This window comes from Giraffa tippelskirchi, chromosome 5 (genome assembly GCF_054371585.1).
Source record: "Giraffa tippelskirchi isolate mGirTip1 chromosome 5, T2T-mGirTip1v1.2.pri, whole genome shotgun sequence".
NCBI lineage: Eukaryota > Metazoa > Chordata > Mammalia > Artiodactyla > Giraffidae > Giraffa > Giraffa tippelskirchi.
Window position 1 is genome coordinate 174,385,108 of NC_137279.1, and position 24,093 is coordinate 174,409,200.

At 37.5% G+C, this 24,093-nt stretch overlaps 1 protein-coding gene across 4 annotated transcripts in view; it reads left to right on the forward strand.

Annotated features, from left to right (window-relative positions):
- PIK3R3 (phosphoinositide-3-kinase regulatory subunit 3) overlaps positions 1-24,093 on the forward strand; it is a 108,634-nt gene that overhangs the window by 55,246 nt on the left and 29,295 nt on the right. For 3 of the 4 annotated variants that reach the window (XM_081488588.1, XM_081488590.1, XM_081488589.1), the window contains exons 2-5: positions 5,299-5,407; positions 7,276-7,374; positions 15,007-15,187; positions 15,775-15,900. In XM_081488588.1, the coding sequence (XP_081344714.1) occupies positions 5,299-5,407; positions 7,276-7,374; positions 15,007-15,187; positions 15,775-15,900 (515 nt within the window). Of the gene's footprint in view, positions 1-4,920; positions 5,050-5,298; positions 5,408-7,275; positions 7,375-15,006; positions 15,188-15,774; positions 15,901-24,093 lie in introns of all 4 variants that reach the window. The other variant, XM_081488587.1, reaches the window with a different exon arrangement.

Consider the following 24,093-nt stretch of genomic DNA (forward strand, 5'->3'; position numbering starts at 1 on the left):
CCAGTTTCTTTACATCCTCACCAACATTTGTTGTTATCTGTTTCTTTGATTATAATCATCCAGCTAGGTATGAGGTGGTATTTCCTTAGTTTCATTTTCATTTCCCTGATGGCTAATACTGTTGAATATCTTTTCATGTGCTTGTGGGCCATTAGTATATCTTCTTTGGAGAGATGTCTGTTCAGATGCTTTGCCCATGTTTAATTTTAGTCATTTTTTGTTATTAAGTTGCAAGGGTTCTTTATGTGTTCTAGATACAATTTTTATCAGATATATCATTTATGAAGATTTTCTCCCATTCTGTGGGTTGTCTTTTCAGTTTATTGATGGTGTTCTTTGAAGCACAGAGTTTTAAATTTTGATGAAATTCAGTTTTCTATTTTTTCTTGTTTGTGCTTTTGGTGTCACATCTAAGAAGCTGTTGTCTAATCCAAAGTCATGAAGACTTAAGCTTATTTTCTTCTAAAAGTTTTATAGTTTTTGCTCTTAACATTTAGGTCTTTGATCCATTTTGAGTTAATTTTTGAATATGATATGAGAAGGGGGACCAACTGCATTCTTATATTCATATTGTTCCCCTTTTCCCGCAATATTATCTTTAACTTTTTTGTTAATTAAAGTTTTTGAGCAATCTAAAACTGACAGAAAAGTTGAATGTACAGTAGAAATAACTTCCTTTCTAGAACCATTCAGAGTAGGTTGCCGACATGATAGTCCATGATGTCCATGTTTGTATTTCCCACAAATAAGAACTTTCTCCAACATAACCACAATACAGCTATCAAAATCAGAAAATGAACAATGATACATTATTACCATCTCATCCTCAGATTCCATTCAGGTTTTTCCATTGTCCCACTAATGTCCTTTATAACAAAAAGATCCAGTCCAGACTCACACATTGTATTTAATTGGCATGATTCTCTAGTTTTTCCCAATCTGCAACAGTCCCTCAGTCTTTATTGAGTTTCACGACCTTGGTGTTTTTGAAGATTCCAAGCCAGTTATTTTGTAGAATGTCTTTCAAGTGTGGTTGGTCCGTCTGATGTTTCCTTATGACTAGATTCAGTTTATGTATATTGGCAAGTTTATGTATATTTCTTGTGTCCTTGGTGCATCCTGTTGGTGGCCTGTGATCTCACCATTACTGTTGGTAGTTACCTTGATTGCTTGAATAAGGTTTGTTTCCCAAGTTTCTCCACTATTATATTAATCTTTTTACTTTCTTGATTAATAAGCGTTTGTAGGCAGGCCTTCAGAATTATATAAAGCTTCTGCGTTAATCTTTCTGTTTTTTCATTTATTTGTTTACATCTGTGTGGACACATGGATTCCTGTTTTGTTTACTGGTTTATATTCCCTTACTGTTATTTGTATCGATGCTCCAATCATTCCAGATTGGGTAGTAGGAGCCCCTTCAAGCTGGCTACTTTGTTGTTTTGTCATGGTCCCTCATTCTTTGAATATTTGGTTACTTTTTGTCACAACATGATGTTCCAGGTTCATTTGGTACTTGGTTTACCCCACCCCAGCGTTTTTCCACAGAGCCCTGGTTTCTTTTAGCAGAGAATGACAGTAGAAACCAAGAGCTGGGTGTTAGGTGTGCATATTAGGACTTTGCCAGTCCCAGGACCTCTTAGGGGACAGAGCTAGGAGATAGTTGTATTTTCTCTAAGTATAGACGTTTACATGCATCTGTCTGTCTGTCTATTGAATTCCATGAGTTCAATGGCTGAGATTGCAGTCCAAACCAGAGGGTTCATTCTTTTTTTCTACCTTTCTGTATTTGTAACTTCCTTTCTAGACTATTATCTTTAGTAGTTTTTCTTACTAATATTTGGCCCATTTCTCTGTTTACCCAGTCTTGCATAGCTATTGCTGCACTCCCCCTGCTACCTCTCTTCCCCTGCCCAATCAGAAACTCTTTTTCATCCTAATCTGGCTTTGGCCCACTGTGTTGGGATGCCTGCCTCCTAGGTCTGTATCCTTATTGGCTTGGTCTCCAACCCTCTGTGCCTCCAGGCCCTGACCATTGCCCGTCACTCAGCTTCAACACTCTATGCCACACTGCCCTTGTGAGGATTACCTCCTCACCCCGCTGGAGCTCTGACATCCTTGCTGTGCTGCTGCCCTCATACAAGGAAATAGTCCTTCCTCACCTGCTTTGGGCTCTGACACCAGCTCTTGGTTATCGTGACCAGTCCCCTTCTTAATGGCCTTTGGACTGAATTGTTTGTGAAGGGGCTTCATTTGTCTTGAGAGAGAAGTTTTTTGTACATCTGTTAGAATTCAAAGTTAGTGTTTTATTTTATTTTTCTAATTTAGAACTATTTTACTTGAAGAGATTTTCTTCTGTAGTTCTAGTTGTAAACACAGAACAAATGCTGTTTGAGTGCTTCAGAGGCATCATTGTATTTAAATGAATCATGTGATATGTTTACATCTTAAGCCACACCTGAAATCAAAGACTCAGCACAACGTTTTTTCCCCAAAGAAAGTATCAGTCATAACAAAACATAGCTACTCATTCTGTAGATTATAATTTTTCCTAATATGACCACTAAATATGAAAACATTGTGGAGATACCTAAAGAGCCACTGTTTTTTTTGTTTTTTTTTTTTTAGAGAAAATGGCACCGTAATGCAAAATACATTTTCCTTTTCTTTACTAGTAATAAACTGTGACATCCATTTGACAAAACACCATCCAGCCCTACCAAAGTTATTTCAACATCATTTGCAAATCAAAATTGACCATTGTTTACACTTACTCTGTATCCTGTAGGGAAAGGATAAAATAGTGTATCAAGTGCAGAAGTCAGTCTGTGTCAATTGGTGTGTATTTTACATTGTGTTAACACCAGAAATTGAAAAATAAGTACCCTGATGTGAATGAAACATACCCTTGATAATTATCACAAAGGCAAAATCAACTGACTTTCAGTCAGGACTAGTGTCTCATGTCCAGTTCAGTTGCTCAGTGGTGTCCGACTCTTTGTGACCCCATGGACTGCAGCACACCAGGCCTCCCTGTCCATCGCCAACTCCCAGAGTTTACTCAAATTCATGTCCATTGAGTCGGTGATGCCATCCAACCATCTCATCCTCTGTTGTCCCCTTCTCCTCCTGCCTTCAATCTTTCCCAGCATCAGGGTCTTTTCAAACAAGTCAGTTCTTCACATCAGGTGGCCAAAGGATTGAAGTTTCAGCTTCAGCGTCAGTCCTTCCAATGAATATTCAGGACTGATTTCCTTTAGGATGGACTGGTTGGATCTCCTTGCAGTCCAAGGGACTCTCAAGAGTCTTCTCCAACACCACAGTTCAAAAGCATCAGTTCCTTATTGCTCAGCTTTCGTTATAGTACAACTCTCACATCCATACGTGACTACTGGAAAAACCATAGCTTTGACGAGATGGACCTTTGTTGGCAAAGTAATGTCTCTGCTTTTTAATATGCTGTCTAGGTTGGTCATAACTTTCCTTCCAAGGAGCAAGCATCTTCTAATTTCATGGCTGCAATCACCATCTGCAGTGATTTTGGAGCCCCCCAAAATAAAGCCTGTCACTGTTTCCACTGTTTCCCCATCTATTTGCCATGAAGTGATGGGACCAGATGCCATGATCTTAGTTTTCTGAATGTTGAGCTTTAAGCTAACTTTTTCACTCTCCTCTTTCACTTTCTTCAAGAGGCTCTTTAGTTCTTCTTCACTTTCTGCCATAAGGGTTGTGTCATCTGTATATCTGAGGTTATTGATATTTCTCACAGCAATCTTGATTCCAGCTTGTGCTTCCTCCAGCCCAGCGTTTTTCATGATGTACTCTGCATGTAAGTTAAATAAGCAGGGTGACAATATACAGCCTTGATGTACTTCTTTCCCAATTTGGAACCAGTCTGTTGTTCCATGTCCAGTTCTAACTGTTGCTTCTTGACCTGCATACAGGTTTCTCAAGAGGCAGGTCAGGTGGTCTGGTATTCCCATCTCTTGAAGAATTTTCCAGAGTTTGTTGTGATCCACACAATCAAAGGCTTTGGCATAGTCAATAAAGCAGAAGTAGATGTTTTTCTGGAACTCTCTTGCTTTTTTGATGATCCAACGGATGTTGGCAATTTGATCTCTGGTTCCTCTGTCTTTTCTAGATCCAGCTTGAACATCTGGAAGTTCATGGTTCACACACTGTTGATTTATTTATTTTTATGTTAAAGGCATAGTTATAAACACACACATGAATAGCTTGCTAAATACCTGCTTCCCTGGCCTTGCTACTCCTTTTCCTGTTGACCAAGCTGCTGAGCCCTCAGCTACATAGGCTGTGGTGCCTAGCCAGTGTTTTTAAATAAAACACTGAAAAATGAAGTACAGAGAAGACTGTGGAAAGTAGTGAGAAAGAGCATATTATAAAAAAAAAAAGCCATAGGATGTGATGTTCAAATTTAGAGATGAGATGGTTCATGATGATTATTGGTAAATCATACAGTAGGGGACAGATTGGCCAGGACTGAAGAAACAAGAGGGCCAGGGAGCCCCATTGTGCCTGACAAAGGGGGGCATCCTCCAGATGGAGAGTCTTAATTACATCCGTTACAGTGAATATCTTCACAACACTGTGAGCTCTTCAAGGCCAGGTGCATGGCTTCCTTATGTCTGTATCCCCACTATTTAACACTTTCTTGCATATGGTAGATTTTTAATACATATATTTGGGAACCAGGAAACTGAGCTGAATCAGCTCACTACTTTAAAAGCCATTTCGGGTGATGTCTACTCATGCAGTTCATTCACTCCTGTACCTAAGGCAAGGGTGACAGGCTTCATCTCACTCTGATGGACTGATAATGGATACCTGGAAGCATTAATGAGACAGATTTTGAGGGGACTCCCCCGGCAGTCCAGTTGTTAAGATTCCATGTTTCCACTGCAGGGAGCATGGGTTCAATCCCTGGCACAGAAGAAAGGAGTGCCACTCATTCACAATGCCACCTTGGAAGAAAGGTGGCACAGATGTTCTCTATTCCCCACCCTGGTCTAGAAGAAAGGCGTCTGACAAAAAGTTAGTATTTTCTAAGAAGGGAAAAAACACAGATAGCTTGAATATTTCATTTTTTCAGGCAATTATTGGTAGAGTTCTAAAAGGATTCTTTCATTGGCTAATGTTTAACATGTAACACAAAATAATCCTTAATTTGATTTATAATTATCTGGAATCTTAATGTACATTGGTTAATGGACTGTATTTGAGGAAATTAGAAAGCAAATAATAATTTACATTACAAAATAATAATATTAATTTCTCTTCTAGCTCTTCCACCAAAGCCACCTAAGCCAATGACTTCAGCCATTACAAATGGACTAAAGGACAGTTCTGTTTCTCTTCAGGATGCAGAATGGTACTGGGGGGATATTTCAAGGTAATTAGGCTAAGTATTGTAGTTGAATGGTGTTTAAAAAATAATTCTTGTCATTAGTAGTTTAAAAAAATATTTTTAATGCCCCACAAGTTGTCATTTAAAGATTACCATTTAAAAAACTGTGTAGGAGAACCTTTAAAATTTTCTAAATGGTTTTCTTCCCACACACACAAAAAGACGAGATAATCTTTAAATTGTAGGTATGGTTATTACTTTTAATGCTGTGTTGAGGATAGGGTTCTGAAAAAGTGAAACTTACACATTTAGGATAGATGTATGTGTTTTGGGATAAAATATTTATCTATGCTTAATTTTCCTTATGTTTCTATTTCTAAGGTAATGGTTCCTCAGTGTTTGAACACATAAAAATCAGTGGAGTAGGGTTCAGGAATCTGCATTTGTAGCCTCCCCAGTTGATTTTTATGTCTCTTCACCTCCTTTTGAGAAACAAGACTCTAGGACAGATTTACTTTTTGGGTAAAATGTGGTTTTGGAAAACTCTGAATGTAGAGAAAAAAAAGATACATCTATATTTTATAGATAAATACATATATGTTTTTTAAATTCAAACATTGTATTTTCTTGTTTTTAAAGTTATATCCACTTTTGCCAAATCAGATTTCAAGTTGTTTCTGTATTCCTCAATATGCTTGTCCTTCTCTTTCTCTTGTCCATTCTTTCCCATTATCAAAGTAGCACCCATTTATTTTTACAGCTCAGTGGCGTAAAGTACATTCACATTATTGTTCATCCATCACCACCCTCCATCTCTGAAAGTGTCATCTTCCCAAAGTGAAGCTCTGTACCCATTAAACACTAAGTCACTTTTCCCTCTGTTTTCCCCGGCACCTGCCTTCTCTTTCTGTGAATATGACTTTTGTAGGTTCCTCGTATAAGTGGAATCATATAACATTTGTTTTTTGTGTTTGAATTGTTTCACTTAGCACAATGTCTTCAAGGTTAATCCATGTTGTAGCATGTGTCAGAATTTCCTTTTTAAGGCTGAATAATATTCCATTATATATACATACCACATTTTAATTTATTCATTTTTATGGACATTTGGCTTTGATGAATTCTTGGGTTATTTCCAGCTTTTGGCTATTGTGAATAATGCTGCTATGAACATTGGTGTATAAATGTTCAAGATTCTGCTTTCAGTTCTTTGGGCTTATACCCAGAAGTGGAATTTCTGGGTCATACAGTAATTCTGTATTTAATTTTTTTAAGAAGACTTAATATATTTTATGTTAAACATAAAATTTAAATTTTAGCAATGTACAAAAAAGGATCTATTATATTTACATACTACTTAATTTATATTTTAAGACCATGTGGTTCTATAACTCAAGGTTCTTTTATGTCCTGCCATTTTCTTTGAGTCTTCTAGTGTTGTTCCTTAAAGTCCTAAACCATCTCTGCAGAAGGAATTTGTTGTCAGTATAAATTCAAATTGGAGAATATTATTGAAAGGTTGTGAACTGAGTAAATTATCCCCACTCTGATCTGACCCAGCTGCCACTGTTGCTTAAACTTAATCTTCTTTCTAAACAGCTGCTGTTTTTTTCTGACACTCTACACGTTCATACCTGCCTAAGGAAGCCCTAAAGGCTTAATGGAAACAGGTATTCCCTACAGACAGCTGAAACCTGGAAGAGTTTAAAAATCAAATACTCATCCTGGGATTGCATAACACCAAAAATCAAAACCAAAGCATATCTGGGGGAGGAACTAAATGACCTCTGACAGCCCCCAGGATTCTATAATCTTAGACCCCACCTCCCAATTAGTCTTAATGATAATATGTGAAGGAAACAACCAACACTTACATTAAAAAAAATTGTTTTTCCTATAATTCCTTTCTTCAGGGAGGAGGTAAATGACAAATTACGGGACATGCCAGATGGTACCTTCTTGGTCAGAGATGCCTCAACCAAAATGCAGGGAGATTACACTTTGACCTTGCGGTGAGTATTTTTCAGCATTTTGTCTAGTGTTCTACTAGCATGATTTATTTCTGGGTATACAAAGATTCCTGCATTTTATTTAAATCTTTATATACAAATTTTTTCATATTTTTATTTAATTTAGATACATAATTTTAGTTGTTTGGTTAACTATCCTTTTCCTACACATTTAATATTTAAATTAATACTAAAAAGGCAACAGTTTTTATTTTTATGTAGCAGTAAAACAAAAAGCCTTAAAATCCCTAAATATGATGAAGTAAGATGTATACTGTTGACCTTATGAGTGAAGTAGAAGTCATGGGCACAGCTTAAAGTTATTAATGATATGCTGGGAATCCATCCCTCCAATAACTCTACTGTTTTCCTCAATCTAGACTTCAGAGAGTAAAACTCAACATAATTTAGGTTGATGCGGATAGGTAGAGGATAAGACAATTTTCATGCCATCCGTGTGAGCATATTAGAATCTCATAAGGTGGATGTATCAGTCTGTATATTTACAAAGATGGGACATATAATCAAACAGACTAGGGAAACTGTGTTAGATAGTTCTACATTTAGTTTTAACAGTTAACATAGCCTAAGGACAATAAAAGAATCTACCTGCCAATGCAGGAGATGTGGATTTGATCCCTAGGCTGGCAAGATCCCCTGGAGAAGGAAATAACAACCCACTCCAGTACTCTTGCCTGGGAAATCCCATGGACAGAGGAGGCTGGCGGGCTACAGTCCATGGGGTCACAAAGGAGTTGGAAACCACTTAGCGACTAAACAACCACAACAAGGACAATAAGGTCTTGCGTTCTGTTTTGTTTTTTAAAAAGGGACTGTCTAAAGAATAGTGGCAACAATAACAACTTCCTTGTACTAAGCATTTTACATGCAGTAGCTATGTCAAAACAACCTTATGAGGTAGGTATCATTAATACCATTAATATTTCCATTTTATAGAGGAAGCAACTGAAGCTTAACTTAGTTAAGAAACTTGTCCTAAAGACACTTAGCTCTTAACTGTCAGAGGACAGGTTCAAACTCAGACTTATTTGTCTCTTTGCCACCTTTCCAGCCTGGCATCTTTAGGAAAAATAATCCCATATTTTATCCTAGAAATTTGGGATTACTATATATCAGCTTCTGGTAAAGACATTAAGAAGTTAATGAAGCTAGGACTTCAGCTGTGCTGAGGAATAATCCATGTTCTGCAGTGATTCATTCAACACAACTTTTTCCCATTCCAGCCAGGCTTCTGACTCTACTGCTGTTCATGGACTACTAGACCAATGGCCACTTCTCTCTTCTTACCTTTCTGACCTCTTAGCAGCATTAGTCATAGACATGTCTTAGAAACAGTTTATTGTCTTGGCTGTTCTGACATCACACTCTCCTAATGTTCTTCCTAACTCATTTGAGATTATTCCAGGGCTCAGAACTGGGCCTCAGTCTCTTCTCTGTATTCATTCTCCCAAGGTGAGCTTGTCCTGTCCCATGGCTTCAATGTATATCTTCATAGTGATGATTCATAAACCTTATCTCTAGCTCTGACCTGAATTCCAGATGCATATATCTAGTTGCCACTCAGATAACTAGAGCACATACTAATTTTAATATAGTCAAAGCAGAATTCTTGATTTCTAATGCAGCTCCCCCTACCCAAACTGTTTCTCTTCTAGTATTCCCTTTTTTTTTCAGAAATAGAACCACCATCTCCATTACTACTACTATTTTGTGCTACTCGAGTCACAAAATCTTTTTCTTCCTCACATCCAATCTGTCATTAAACAAGCCCTGCCAACTCTACCTCCAAATCTATATCCATAATCTCTTCACACTTGTCTACCATCCAAATCTAAGCCACCATTTTCTTGCTTGATATTTCATAGTTACCTCCTAACAGGTTTGGATATGCAGAAAATTGGAGAGGAGGTTGCAGGATTAGGTAGCAACAGAAACAAAGATACGGAGGTGAGAAACTGTAGAGTTCTGTTCTGTGAGATGCAATTCCATTTGGCTAGAGAGTAACATTTGAAGAGGAAAAAGTGGTAGGGGTTAGAAAGTTGGAAAGGGTCATGTTGAAGAGGGTCTTGAATTCTAAACTTAGGAGTTTGTGTTTAATATTGTATGGAGGCAGGGGGAACCATTTCATTTTTCAGTGGAGATGTTTTACAGTTAGACTGTGTTTGAATAGAAAGAATAAAAGAGGATAGAGACTAGTAAGAAGTTAGATGGCTGTTATGAACTGAGAGGGAATGATGTTCTAGAATTAGGTTTATTCTTTAATCATTTAATATTATTAAGTGCCCACAGTGTTCCAGGAAAAGAAAATACTAGACAAGCCAAAAATGGTTTCTTGTCTATAGTGTTTATATTTGGGGGTTGGTAATAGTCAGGGAGAGGGAGACAAAAGAAACACATAAAAAAAATGAAATAGTTCCCTGGTGGTCCAGTGGTTAGGACTCCATGCTTTCACTGTGGGGTTGGGAAATAAGATCCTGCAAGCCATGTGGCACAGCCAAAAAAGAAAAGAAATGAGACCAAATCACTTTGTTGTACACTTGAAACTAACACAATATTGTAAATCGGCTATAGTTCAATTAAAAAAAAAAAAGAAATGAAAAGAAGTAATTTCACAGTATATGAAGGGCTATGTAGGGAATACATAAGGTTATATGATAACAGAATATGAGGAAAGGGAATTTCACAAAGTTTTGAGGAGAGCCTTTCTCAGGATATGACCTCTGAAAACTGAAGTATTAGAAAGAGCTGGCCAGAAAAGTGTTCCAAGGAGAGGGAACAGAAAATGCAAAGACACTGATTTTGGAAAGATCTGGTGAATCCAATGAATGCAGACACTGTTGTTCTGGCTTTCAGTGTGAATCAGAGTAGTAGGAGTTGAAGTTGAAAGTGGGAAAGAGCCAGATGCAAAGAGCCTAATGAGCCATGGTAAGGAGTTTGAACTTTATTTCTAAGTGCAAAAAAAAAAAAATAATAATAATAAGGGGTTTTAAGCAGGGCAATGACATGATCAAAAGATTGAATACACTGTTACCTAGGATTGTGGCTCTAGGAAAGGAGTTGAGAATCAAAGTAAGAGGAAATGTTGAGCTGAGAGCTAAAGGGATTTGATAATAGAAAAGGTAAGTGGTTAAGGAGGAGTTAAAAAAGTGACTGTGGTTTGAGCCTGCTGGGCTTAGAATGAATGTGCCATTTATAGAAATAGGAGAATCAGGAGCAGTTGATTTTTAGCTGCTTCAGAACTTCCAGGTAAAAATATATCTAGAGTACAGCTAGAAATTTAGGTTTAATGCTTAGGGGAGAATATAGGGCCAGAAAAAGATTCAGGTACATATCTACATAGAGTAACTGGAAATTAAAGGAAAGAGTTTATATAGGAAAAAAAAAAGGGTGGAGGACTGAAGGCAAATTTTTTTAGGGAATATACTGTGTAGCAGCAGGATGGAGGCAGAGAAAGAGCAATTAAGAGGTTGAAAGGAAAGAGGAATGTCACAGAAGTCATAGAAGTATGAAATATTAAGAAGGAAGTGGGAGTAGAGGAAAGAAAGGGAGTGTGGAAATTTCAGTCACTGCAAAGAATCTGAGCCTGGGATAGAAGGGGAGAGCAGAGTCCGAATTTGGTAAAAAGTCACTGGTGACCCTCAAATGAGAGAAAAGAGCATGAGATCAGACTGCAGACAATAGGTGGGAGGAAGCCTAGCTTTTTCAATTCAGTTACCATTTAAAAAATCAGCAAATGGTATTTATCATAGAAAATCTGGATAGTTAACAAATCTTTAGGAATCTGATATATGCCGGCATTGGACCAGGTGCTAGGATATAAGGAGGAGTAGCAGTGTTCTTCTGTTAAGAAGGTTACAGCATGGGAGAGACATAATTAAAAACCCAACATTCCTCAGTTCCTTCATGTCTTTATTTCCTTCTCTCTTTAGAGTTAACAATCGAATATTAAAATAACCTGGTTGAGTATATCCTTTCTCCAGACTTGTGCCTCTCTCCTTTATAGTAGTCATCTAAATATTGATATATTCCAACACTTGTTAAATTCAACTCTCCATCTATTTTTTTGCCTATACCTGGGCAGCCGAATGTGGAGAAGGATACATCAGGCAGACTTGTGCAGTCACTAAGTCCTGTCCAACTCTTTATGAGTGTGTGTATGCTCAGTCATGTCCAACTTTTTGCGACCCTGTGGACCGCAGCCCACCAGGCTCCTCTGTCCATGGAATTTTCCAGGCAAGAATACTGGAGTGGGTTACCATTTCCTGCTCCAGGGGTCCAACTCTTTACCACCCCATGAACTGCAGCATGCCAGTCTCGTCTGTCCTCCACTATCTCCCAGAGTTTGTGAAAATTCGTATCCATTGAGTTGGTGATGCTGTCTAACCATCTCATCCTCTGCTGCCCCCTTCTCCTTTTGTCTTCAGTCTTTCCCAGTATCAGGGTCTTTTCCAATGAGTTGGCTTGTGACTGCCAATCTTAAGTGGGCATTTAGTACTGCCCAGCTGAATTTACATTTTCACGATCCATTTGCTCTCTTACTTTTCCTAGATGATAATTTCACATGTTCTTTTTCTCTCTTCAGATCAACAACCCACATCTCTCCCTTTTAACTAAAGAAGTTGCTTCCTGTTTCTCTGAGGATATGGAAGCAGTTAGAAGAGATCTAATTCCATCATGCTTCTGTTGCTACAGCCATCAACATGAATGTGAATACTCTGCCTTTCTCCTGTTCCAGTGATGACTGTTCATGTCCTTGTCCAGGATCCCATTGTGGATGAGATCCCATCCCACCCCTCTAACCTACTCAAGGAATCACCCTAGGAATTATCTTGTTCTTTCTTTTGGATCAACAGTCTTTGTCTCTACTGAGCCATTCCCATAAGTATATAAATATGCTTTACAATCTGTCACTTAAGAATAATAAATAAAGAAAATTCCTTTGACTCTTTCTTTTCAGCTGTTTCCCTATTTCTCTGCTTCCATTTACAGCAGTGTTCCTCAAGACAGTTGTCTGTAGGCATTTCTACTTCCTCTTCTTTCATTCTTTTTAATCCATTCCAACTGGTCTTCCATCTTTACCATTCTATTGAAACTATTCTGTCAAGATCCCTTAGTGATCTCTACTTTGCCAAACCCCAAGATCATTTACCCAGTTGATCATATCCTCTTTGTCAAAATGTTTTTTTAAAAAACAGGTTTTTAGGATACTATTTACTTCACTTATTCTCCTTTTACTTCATTAATTGCTCTATCTTGGTCTCCTTCCTCATCTCCCTGACCACTAAGCATTGGTGAACCCCAGGATTTAGACCTCAGACCTTTTCTCTTATTCAACTATGTTCATCTTCAAATAACATCTATAGGCTGACAACTCCTGATTTTATACATCTGGCCCAGAACTTGCTCCTGAACTTTAGATTCTCTACGTAGGCTGCAGGATCCTCTGCTCTTGGATGTTCACTGGGCATTTCAAACGTAACAAATCTAAAGTCAAAATGCTTTTTTCCTCTTTAAACATGTTCCTTTTATATATATCCTTCTTTCTGATAAATGACAATTCCATTCTGACTGCTTAAGATAAAAACTATGAGATCATCTTTACTTTTGTCTCCTTTCACGCCCATATCCAGGCCACAGCGCATCCTGTCAACTCTCTCTTCAGCATATATTCAGAATCCCACCATTTCTCAGTATCTCCACAGCTACTACCCTTGTCCAAGACACCATCATATCTTGCCTAGATTATTTTAAAAGTCTCCCAGCTGATCTTTCTACTTCTACCCCTGCCCACTTTGAATGGTCTCATCAACTTAGCAGCTAGAATGAGACTTGTAAAACACAAAATAGATGATACCATTCTGCTCAGACTTTCTTGTGTTCCCCATCTTAGTCAGCAAAAGCCATTACAGTGATCTACAGGCTATTACATGACCCAGGTTCCTTTTACTTTGTCTCCTACTACTCTCCTTTTTGCTTTTTTTAGCTCCAGCATTGGTGACCTCATTGCTGTTCCTGGAACATGCCAAGCTTGCTTCTACCTCAGGGGCTTTGCACTTGCTATTCCCTGTCTGGAAAACTTCTCCCCCAGATATCTGCTGTGCCAGATTGCTCACATCATTTAGGACTCTGCTAATGTTGCCTGAACAGAGTGGTTTTCCTTGTGTAACATATATGAAGTAGCCATTTCTCCACCTCCAGAATAATCTCTTTCCTTTACTCTGCTTTTTTTCCCCCTAAAGGACCTATTACCAGTTGATATATCTAGTTGTTTATTTTTATGTTCTATCTTAATGGAAAATTCTTTATCATCTTTATAAAAATGGAGATATGTTCAACCTGCTCCTAAACTGGAAGTTCTATGAGAGCATGGACTGTATCTGGCCTGTTTATCACTGTGTCCACTGTGCCTCATACAGTCTGGACATATAGTAGATGTGCAAAAAGTTTTTTGAATTAATAAATACCTTCTAGTTTTTCTCTAGCAGAAAGAGCAGCTTGCATTTATTATGGGTATATGCATGGGAATACATACCTATAGAAACTGCTTATGATTAGGTGGTCATTCTAATGTACCTTTTATAGGATAGTTCTTCATCCATCTAAACTGACCATCTAAGCATTAAATTTAAATCGTCCACAGATTCAAACCTATTGTGTTTGACCTTTTACAAATCCCAGTGCTTCATTTATCATGTGTAATGGCATGGCATAAAGAGATAAAGAAGCATACTTTTCCCCCATTAAGTCTGCATGCTGCTATAAGAACAGTTGAGTGAGAATTGTGCAGTATTTTGCTATGATATAATGAATCAATCTACTCTGGTTTTAGATTATATCTTATGGGACTTGCAATACATGGCCATTTTAAGCTTTGGTTATAAATTATCTTTTAAGGGACCATTGGATATGTCTCAGTAAACAAAAGTGGTCTAAACTATTCAAGCATCTAATATAAATGGCTCTTCAAAAGCTATACTTTGTAAAACCATTGAATGACAGTTGAATCATTTACATATTGTGATAGCCTAAATAAATAATCTTTCCAAGTATTATAAGCAAATCTAAAAGACAATGTAGGGTGCTGGATTAATTACTCAGTTATAAATCATTCAAGGAGCTTAATTATGTTTGTGCATTGTGTATGTGTTGGTGTATGTGTGACAAATGGTTATCACCCTCTTCATATAGAGATTGCTTCTGTGTCCCTCCAGAGACACACAACCACATATCTCTAGATCCTAAAGAGATTGTCTCTGTTCTTCTTGACATAGAATTTATGTTAAAAAATTTGTTCAGAAAGTAAAAGATACAATTTACTTTTGTTTTAGTTTTTTTTAGTGATTATTTTTGTTAAATTTGTTGATACTGAAAGTTGTGTATGTTGACCTTTAGTAACCAAGATAATTTACAGACAGAAGAAATAATTGTAGAAATAATATAATATTATGTATACTTCTACACATATAATATATGCCTTTTCACCCATTCCAGTCTTGTTAACATAGTAAAACTTGTTTATAATGTGACACCAAGCTTTCATATCTCCAAGTGAAAGAGTACTTCAACAGAATTTTTTGGAAAAAAAAATCTACAGTTATGTCTTGTTGTTCACAGGAAGGGAGGCAATAATAAGCTAATAAAGATCTATCATCGAGATGGTAAATATGGCTTTTCTGATCCTCTGACATTTAATTCTGTGGTGGAGCTCATTAGCCACTATCATCATGAATCTCTTGCCCAGTACAATCCCAAACTTGATGTGAAACTGATGTACCCAGTGTCCAGATACCAACAGGTAGGTATGATTACATAAGTTTGGGATTTTTTTTTTTTGGCTGTGCTCTGTGGCATGCGGGATCTTATTTCCCTGACCATGAATTGAACCCATACGCCTGCAGTGGAAGTGCAAAGTCAACCACTGGAGCACCAGGGAAGTCCTGTGGTTATACAGGTTCTTAATTGCTAATCAGCAAGTCATTATTTAACAACATCATTTGATTCTAACTTACCAGGTTTATCAGGAAAAAAAAAAAAGAAATGCTAGATGCTTAAAATTTCCTACTTAAGATTTAAGATATTTTTAGAACTTATTTTGTGACTACTATTCCTCAATATCTTGTTGCATGTGTTGGTTAACTTTATATAAAAATATTTGTGTTTGTGTTTCCTAGTTCATTAAAAAAATTTAAAGTATAACCTATTTTGATGTGATGTAAAGAGGTTGATCTTAGAGTTAACAAAAGGAGTTAGTGGTTTCCCATACTTGATACTAAACAGTAGCATAAACTTACAGCAGAAATACAATTTAAAAATAAATAGTTGTGGGAAAACCCATGTTTTAGAAATATTGACATTCTTCATTTCTTTTGTTTACCTGTATAGGATCAGTTGGTAAAAGAAGATAATATTGATGCTGTTGGTAAAAAACTGCAGGAGTATCACTCTCAGTATCAGGAAAAGAGTAAAGAATATGACAGATTATATGAAGAATATACCAGAACATCCCAGGTTAGTATATTTTTGTTGTTTAGGCCAGTAAGTAGGCAGTAAAGCTTATAGTTATCTTGGATTTTCTATAACATTAATTATTTTCTATAATTCACTCGACAGTCTTTATCTGCCTTGATATCTTTTTTAAACTAAAAAAGTTTATTGAAGTATAGTTGATTTACATATATAAATTCTTATGTATATAAAGAATTTTATGTATAGATTCTTTTTCAGATCCTTTGCCATTATATATTGTTTTAAGATATTGAATCTAGTTCCTTCTGTTATACAGTGAGGCCTTGTTTTAGGCTTCCCTGGTGGCTCAGAAGGTAAAGCATCTGCCTGCAATGCGGGAGACCTGGGTTCGATCCCTGGGTTGGGAAGATCCCCTGGAGAAGGAAATGACAGACTCACTCCAGTACTCTTGCTTGGAAAATCCCATGGACAGAGGAGCCATGGTAGACTACAGCCATGGGGTCGAAAACAATTGGACATGACTGAGCGACTTCACTTTCACTTTGTTGTTTAAGCTATCTTAGTATCTCTTTTTAAAAATTAAACTAAATTTAATTAATTAATTTATTTATTGACTGTGCTGGGTCTTTATTGCTACACTTGGGCTTTCTCTAACTGTGGTGAGCAGGACCATCTCTTGTTGCAGAATACAGGCTCTAGGTGCGTGGGCTCAGCAGTTGTGGTTCACAGGCTTAGTTGCCCTGCGCTGTGTGGAATCTTCCCAGACCAGGGATCAAATCTGTGTCCCCTGCATTGTCAGGCGGACTCCCAACCACTGGACCACCAGGGAAGTCCAGTACCAACTTAGAATTGAAAAAGTTTTCGGTAGGGTATAAACACTCTGTATATCCTCCTATACATCTTTATTCCTTCCCCTTATATTGTTATCACTACTGATTACATTTTTATACATTGTCTGCCCATTAGCATAGATTTAAAATTATAGTTTTATATATTTGTCCTTTAAAACATATAGAACATGGATAGAGGAGCCTGCAGGCTGTAGTCATAGGGTTGCAAAGAGTCAGACATGACTGAAGCTACTTAGCATGCACGCAACCAAAAGTAGAAAACTACTGGCTTTTACATTTACTTATGCAGTTGCTTTTACCAGTGTTCTTTATTTATTCATGTAGCTTGGAGCTACTGTCTAGTGTCCTTTCATTGCATCCTAAAGGAGTCTCGAGCATTTCTTGTAGGGCAAGTCTTGGGGTAACAGACTCCTTTAACTTTTGTCTATCTGGGCTTATCTTATATAATTTCTCTTCCTTCATTCTTGAAGGACAGTACTTCTAGTTACAGAGTTCTTGGCTGACATTTTTTTCTTTCAGGGCTTTAAATATTGCCCACCTGCTGACTTATGGCCTAAATATTTCAGATGGCAAGTCAGCTATTATTTTTATTATTTTATATGACAAGTCACTTCTTTTTTGCTGCTTTCAAGATTCTCTCTTTGTGTTTTGACAATTTGATTACAGTTGTGAAATACTTAGAGTTTTTAAAAAATATCTCTGTCTATAGTTTGTTAACTGTTAAGGGTTAGTCAGCTGTGAGCTCTTCCAGTATTACTGTGCTTCATGGTGCCTTGTTTTGACCCTAGAATTAATGTTCTTGATTCTCAGCCCCAAAGCCCTTGATCTTGTTTCTAAGCTAGTGTCTGTGGTGTGCAGTGTAAATGCAGAGACTGCACCAGGAGCCTCTGGACTGGAGGACCTTATTAGGAGATATTGGCCGGTGAGAATTATAGGTTAGGTGTGTGATACAGCGCTGGCTGGGGGAAGGTGTGGGATTACAGTGGTCAGGGTTACTGTGATGGTCCATTTTTCTTTGTGAGGTGTTTGATTTCATTTTATTTCAAGTTTTCTTTTATTAGCTAAGTAGTTATTCAGAATGACTTTAATAACCTTTTTTTCCCCTTCCTATCTGATACTTGTGCTGTGTCTGTGGTGTGACTGTATGTGTATGCTGTTTTTTTACACTGCAGATTTCAGGTTTTCTGTGTTCCTTTGCCTCTTCTAAGTGAATTATCTGTGATAAGACTAGTATTTGTTTTTTTTTTTTTTTTTTTTTTTTTTATTTATTTATTTATTTATTTATTTATTTTTTTTTATAAATTTATTTATTTTAGTTGGGGGCTAATTACTTTACAATATTGTAATAGTTTTTGCCATACATTGACAAGAATCAGCCATGGGTTTACATGTGTTCCCCTTCCCGAACCCCCCACCCACCTCCCTCCCCCTCCCATCCCTCTGGATCATCCCACTGCCCCGGCCCCGAGCCCTTGTCACATGCATCGAACATGGAATGGTGCTCTGTTTCACATATGACAATACACATGTCTCAATGCCATTCTCCCAGAACGTCCCACCCTCACCTTCTCCCTCAGAGTCCATAAAATTGTTCCATGCATCTGTGTCTCTCATTCTGTCCCGCATATAGGGTTATCGTTACCATCTTTCAGATTCCATATATATGCATTAGTATACTGTATTGTTGTTTTTCTTTCTGGCTTACTTCACTCTGTATAATGGGCTCCAGTTTCATCCATCTCAGTAGAACCGGTTCAAATGTATTTTTTTTAATGGCTGAGTAATATTCCATTGTGTATATGTACCACAGCTTCCTTATCCATTCATCTGCTGATGGACATCTAGGTTGCTTCCATGTCCTGGCTATTGTAAACAGTGCTGCGATGAACATTGGGGTACACGCGTCTCTTTCAATTCTGGTTTCCTCGGTGTATATGCCCAGCAGTGGGATTGCTGGGTCATATGGCAGTTCTATTCCCAGTTTTTTAAGGAATCTCCACACTGTTCTCCATAGTGGCTGTACTAGTTTGCATTCCCACCAACAGTGTAAGAGGGTTCCCTTTTCTCCACACCCTCTCCAGCATTTATTGCTTGTAGACTTTTGGATAGCAGCCATTCTGACTGGTGTGAAATGATACCTCATTGTGGTTTTGATTTGCATTTCTCTAATAATGAGTGATGTTGAGCATCTTTTCATGTGTTTGTTAGCCATCTGTATGTCTTCTTTGGAGAAATGTCTGTTTAGTTCTTTGGCCCATTTTTTGATTGGGTCATTTATTTTTCGGGAATTCAGCTGCAGAAGTTGCTTGTATATTTTTGAGATTAATTGTTTGTCTGTTGCTTCATTTGCTATTATTTTCTCCCATTCTGAAGGCTGTCTTTTCACCTTGTTTATAGTTTCCTTTGTTGTGCAAAAGCTTTTAATTTTAATTAGGTCCCATTTGTTTATTTTTGCTTTTATTTCCAATATTCTGGGAGGTGGGTCATGGAGGATCCTGCTGTGATTTATGTCGGAGAGTGTTTTGCCTATGTTTTCCTCTAGGAGTTTTATTGTTTCTGGTCTTACGTTTAGATCTTTAATCCATTTTGAGTTTATTTTTGTGTACGGTGTTAGGAAGTGTTCTAGTTTCATTCTTTTACAAGTGGTTGACCAGTTTTCCCAGCACCACTTGTTAAAGAGGTTGTCTTTTCTCCATTGTATATTCTTGCCTCCTTTGTCGAAGATAAGGTGTCCATATGTGCGTGGGTTTATCTCTGGGCTTTCTATTTTGTTCCATTGATCTATATTTCTATCTTTGTGCCAGTACCATACTGTCTTGATGACTGTGGCTTTGTAGTAGAGTCTGAAGTCAGGCAGGTTGATTCCTCCAGTTCCATTCTTCTTCCTCAAGATTGCTTTGGCTATTCGAGGTTTCTTATATTTCCATACAAATTGTGAGATGATTTGTTCTAGTTCTGTGAAAAATACCATTGGTAGCTTGATAGGGATTGCATTGAATCTGTAGATTGCTTTGGGTAGAATACTCATTTTCACTATATTAATTCTTCCAATCCATGAACACGGTATATTTCTCCATCTGTTTGTGTCCTCTTTGATTTCTTTCATCAGTGTTTTATAGTTTTCTATATATAAGTCTTTTGTTTCTTTAGGTAGATATATTCCTAAGTATTTTATTCTTTTTGATGCAATGGTGAATGGTATTGTTTCCTTAATTTCTCTTTCTGTTTTCTCATTATTGGAGTATAGGAATGCAAGGGATTTCTGTGTGTTAATTTTATATCCTGCAACTTTACTATATTCATTGATCAACTCTAGTAATTTTCTAGTAGAGTCTTTAGGGTTTTCTATGTAGAGGATCATGTCATCTGCAAACAGTGAGAGTTTTACTTCTTCTTTTCCTATCTGTATTCCTTTTATTTCTTTTTCAGCTCTGATTGCTGTGGCCAAAACTTCCAAAACCATGTTGAATAGTAGTGGTGAAAGTGGGCATCCTTGCCTTGTTCCTGACTTTAGGGGAAATGCTTTCAATTTTTCACCATTGAGGATAATGTTTGCTGTGGGTTTGTCATATATAGCTTTTATTATGTTGAGATATGTTCCTTCTATTCCTGCTTTCTGGAGGGTTTTAATCATAAATGGATGCTGAATTTTGTCAAAGGCTTTTTCTGCATCTATTGAGATAACCATATGGTTTTTTTCTTTCAATTTGTTAATGTGGTGTATTACATTGATTGATTTGCGGATGTTAAAAAAACCTTGCATTCCTGGGATAAAGCCCACTTGGTCATGATGTATGATCTTTTTAATATGATGTTGGATTCTGTTTGCTAGAATTTTATTAAGGATTTTTGCATCTATGTTCATCAGTGATATTGGCCTGTAGTTTTCCTTTTTTGTGACATCTTTGTCTAGTTTTGGAATTAGGGTGATGGTGGCCTCATAGAATGAGTTTGGAAGTTTACCATCTTCTGCAATTTTCTGGAAGAGTTTGAGCAGGATAGGTGTTAGCTCTTCTCTAAATTTTTGGTAGAATTCCGCTGTGAAGCCGTCTGGTCCTGGGCTTTTGTTTGCTGGAAGATTTCTGATTACACTTTCGATTTCCGTGCTTGTGATGGGTCTGTTAAGATCTTCTATTTCTTCCTGGTTCAGTTTTGGAAAGTTATACTTTTCTAAGAATTTGTCCATTTCTTCCAAGTTGTCCATTTTATTGGCATATAGCTGTTGGTAGTAGTCTCTTATGATCCTTTGTATTTCTGTGGAATCTGTTGTGATCTCTCCATTTTCATTTCTAATTTTGTTGATCTGATTCTTCTCCCTTTGTTTCTTGATGAGTCTGGCTAATGGCTTATCAATTTTGTTTATCTTCTCGAAAAACCAGCTTTTAGTTTTGTTGATTTTTGCTATGGTCTCTTTTGTTTCTTTTGCATTTATTTCTGCCCTAATTTTTAAGATTTCTTTCCTTCTACTGACCCTGGGGTTTTTCATTTCTTCCTTCTCTAGTTGCTTTAGGTGTAGAGTTAGTTGATTTATTTGATTTTTTTCTTGTTTCTTGAGGTACGCCTGTATTGCTATGAACCTTCCCCTTAGTATTGCTTTTACAGTGTCCCATAGGTTTTGGGTTGTTGTGTTTTCATTTTCATTCGTTTCTATGCATAATTTTATTTCTTTTTTGATTTCTTCTGTGATTTGTTGGTTATTCAGAAGCGTGTTGTTTAGCCTCCATATGTTGGAACTTTTAATAGTTTTTTTCCTGTAATTGAGGTCTAATCTTACTGCATTGTGGTCAGAGAAGATGGCTGGGATGATTTCAATTTTTTTGAATTTACCAAGGCTAGATTTATGGCCCAGGATGTGATCTATCCTGGAGAAAGTTCCATGTGCACTTGAGAAAAAGGTAAAATTGATTGTTTTGGGGTGGAAACTCCTGTAAATATCAATTAAATCTAATTTGTCTATTGTATCATTTAAAGTTTGTGTTTCCTTGTTAATTTTCTGTTTAGTTGATCTATCCATATGCGTGAGTGGAGTATTAAAGTCTCCCACTATTATTGTGTTATTGTTAATTTCCCCTTTCATACTTGTTAGTATTTGCCTTATATATTGTGGTGCTCCTATGTTGGGTGCATATATATTTATGATTGTTACGTCTTCTTCTTGAATTGATCCTTTGATCTTTATGTAGTGTCCTTCTTTGTCCCTTTTCACATCCTTTATTTTAAAGTCTATTTTATCTGAAATGAGTATTGCGACTCCTGCTTTCTTTTGGTCTCCGTTTGCATGGAATATGTTTTTCCATCCTTTCACTTTCAGCCTGTGTGTGTCCCTAGTTTTGAGGTGGGTCTCTTGTAGACAGCATATATAGGGGTCTTGTTTTTGTATCCATTCAGCAACCCTTTGCCTTTTGGTTGGGGCATTCAACCCATTTACATTTAAGGTAATTATTGATAAGTATGATCCCGTTGCCATTTACTTTGTTGTTTTGAGTTCGTGTTGAAACATCCTTTCTGTGTTTCCTGTTTAGAGAAGATCCTTTAGCATTTGCTGGAGAGCTGGTTTGGTGGTGCTGAATTCCCTCAGCTCTTGCTTGTCTGTAAAGCTTTTGAATTCTCCTTCATATCTGAATGAGATCCTTGCTGGGTACAGTAATCTGGGTTGTAGATTATTCTCTTTCATTACTTTAAGTATGTCCTGCCATTCCCTTCTAGCCTGAAGGGTTTCTATTGAAAGATCAGCTGTTATCCTTATGGGGATCCCCTTGTGTGTTATTTGTTGTTTTTCCCTTGCTGCTTTTAATATTTGTTCTTTGTGTTTGATCTTTGTTAATTTGATTAATATGTGTCTTGGGGTGTTTCGCCTTGGGTTTATCCTGTTTGGAACTCTCTGGGTTTCTTGGACTTCTGTGACTATTTCTTTCCTCAATTTAGGGAAATTCTCAACTATTATCTCCTCGAGTATTTTTTCATGGCCTTTCCTTTTATCTTCTTTTTCTGGGACTCCTATGATTCGAATGTTGGGGCGTTTCATATTGTCCCAGAGGTCCCGGAGGTTTTCCTCATTTCTTTTGATTCTTTTTTCTTTTTTCCTCTCTGCTTCGTTTATTTCCATCATTCTATCTTCTACCTCACTTATCCTATCTTCTGCCTCCGTTATTCTACTGTTGGTTCCCTCCAGAGTGTCTTTTATCTCCTTTATTTCATTATTCATTCTATATTGATTCCTTTTTATTTCTTCTAAGTCCTTGATAAACATTTCTTGCATCTTCTCAATCTTTGTCTCCAGGCTATTTATCTGTAACTCCATTTTGCTTTCAAGATTTTGGATCATTTTTATTATCCTTATTCTAAATTCTTTTTCGGATAGATTCCCTATCTCCTCCTCTTTTGTTTGGCTTTGTGGGCATTTCTCATTTTCCTTTACTTGCTGAGTATTTCTCTGCCTTTTCATCTTGTTTAGATTGCTGTGTTAGGCGTGGCCCTTCTGTATTCTGGTAGTATGAAGTTCCTCTTTGTTGTGGAGGTTCCTCACTGCGGTTGGGGTTGGACAGGTGGCTTGTCAAGGTTTCCTGGTTGGGGGAGCTTGTGTCGGTGTTCTGGTGGGTGGAGCTGGATTTCTGCTCTCTTGAGTGTAATGGAGTGACCAGTATTAATTTTTGAGATGTCTATGGATTTGGTGTGCCTCTGGGCAGCCTGTATATTGATGCTCAGGTCTATGTTCCTGCGTTGCTGGAGAATTTGCGTGGTATGTCTTGCTCTGGAACTTATTATCTCTTGGGTGGAGCTTGGTTTCAGTGAATTTATGGAGGCTATTGGATGGTCTCTTATTAATTAATGTTTCCCCTGGCTTTCAGTCTTATTCTTGCAGTAGCCTCAAGACTTCTCCTTCCATACAGCCTCAATAATAAAACTTTTAGGTTAATGGTGAAAAGATTCTCCACAGTGAGGGATACCCAGAAAGGTTCACTGAGTTACATGGAGAGATGAGGTGGGGGGGGTGGGTTGAAGTGACCAGGAGGGGAAGAGGGGAATTCAAATGTGGAGAGAGCAATCTAGCCAGTAAGCACTTCCCTCTGTGCTTTCCACAGTTTGGAACCCTCAGAGTGATTCACAGAGATACATAGAGAGGGGGGAGGAAGGTAACAGAGGTGAGCATGAGTAGAAAGAGAGGAATTAAGAGGGGAGAGAGAGATCTGGGCAGTATCCTGTTCCTGAAGTGTTCTCCGGTACCCAGAACACCCTCAGAGATTCACAGAATTGGGTTGAGAAGAGAAGGAGGAGGGTGGGAGATAGAGGTTCCCTGGGGGAGAAGAAAGAGCATCAATAGGGGGAGAGAGTGATCAGGCCAGTGATCACACTCCTGAGTAAAAATGGGTCCTAAAGATTGGGT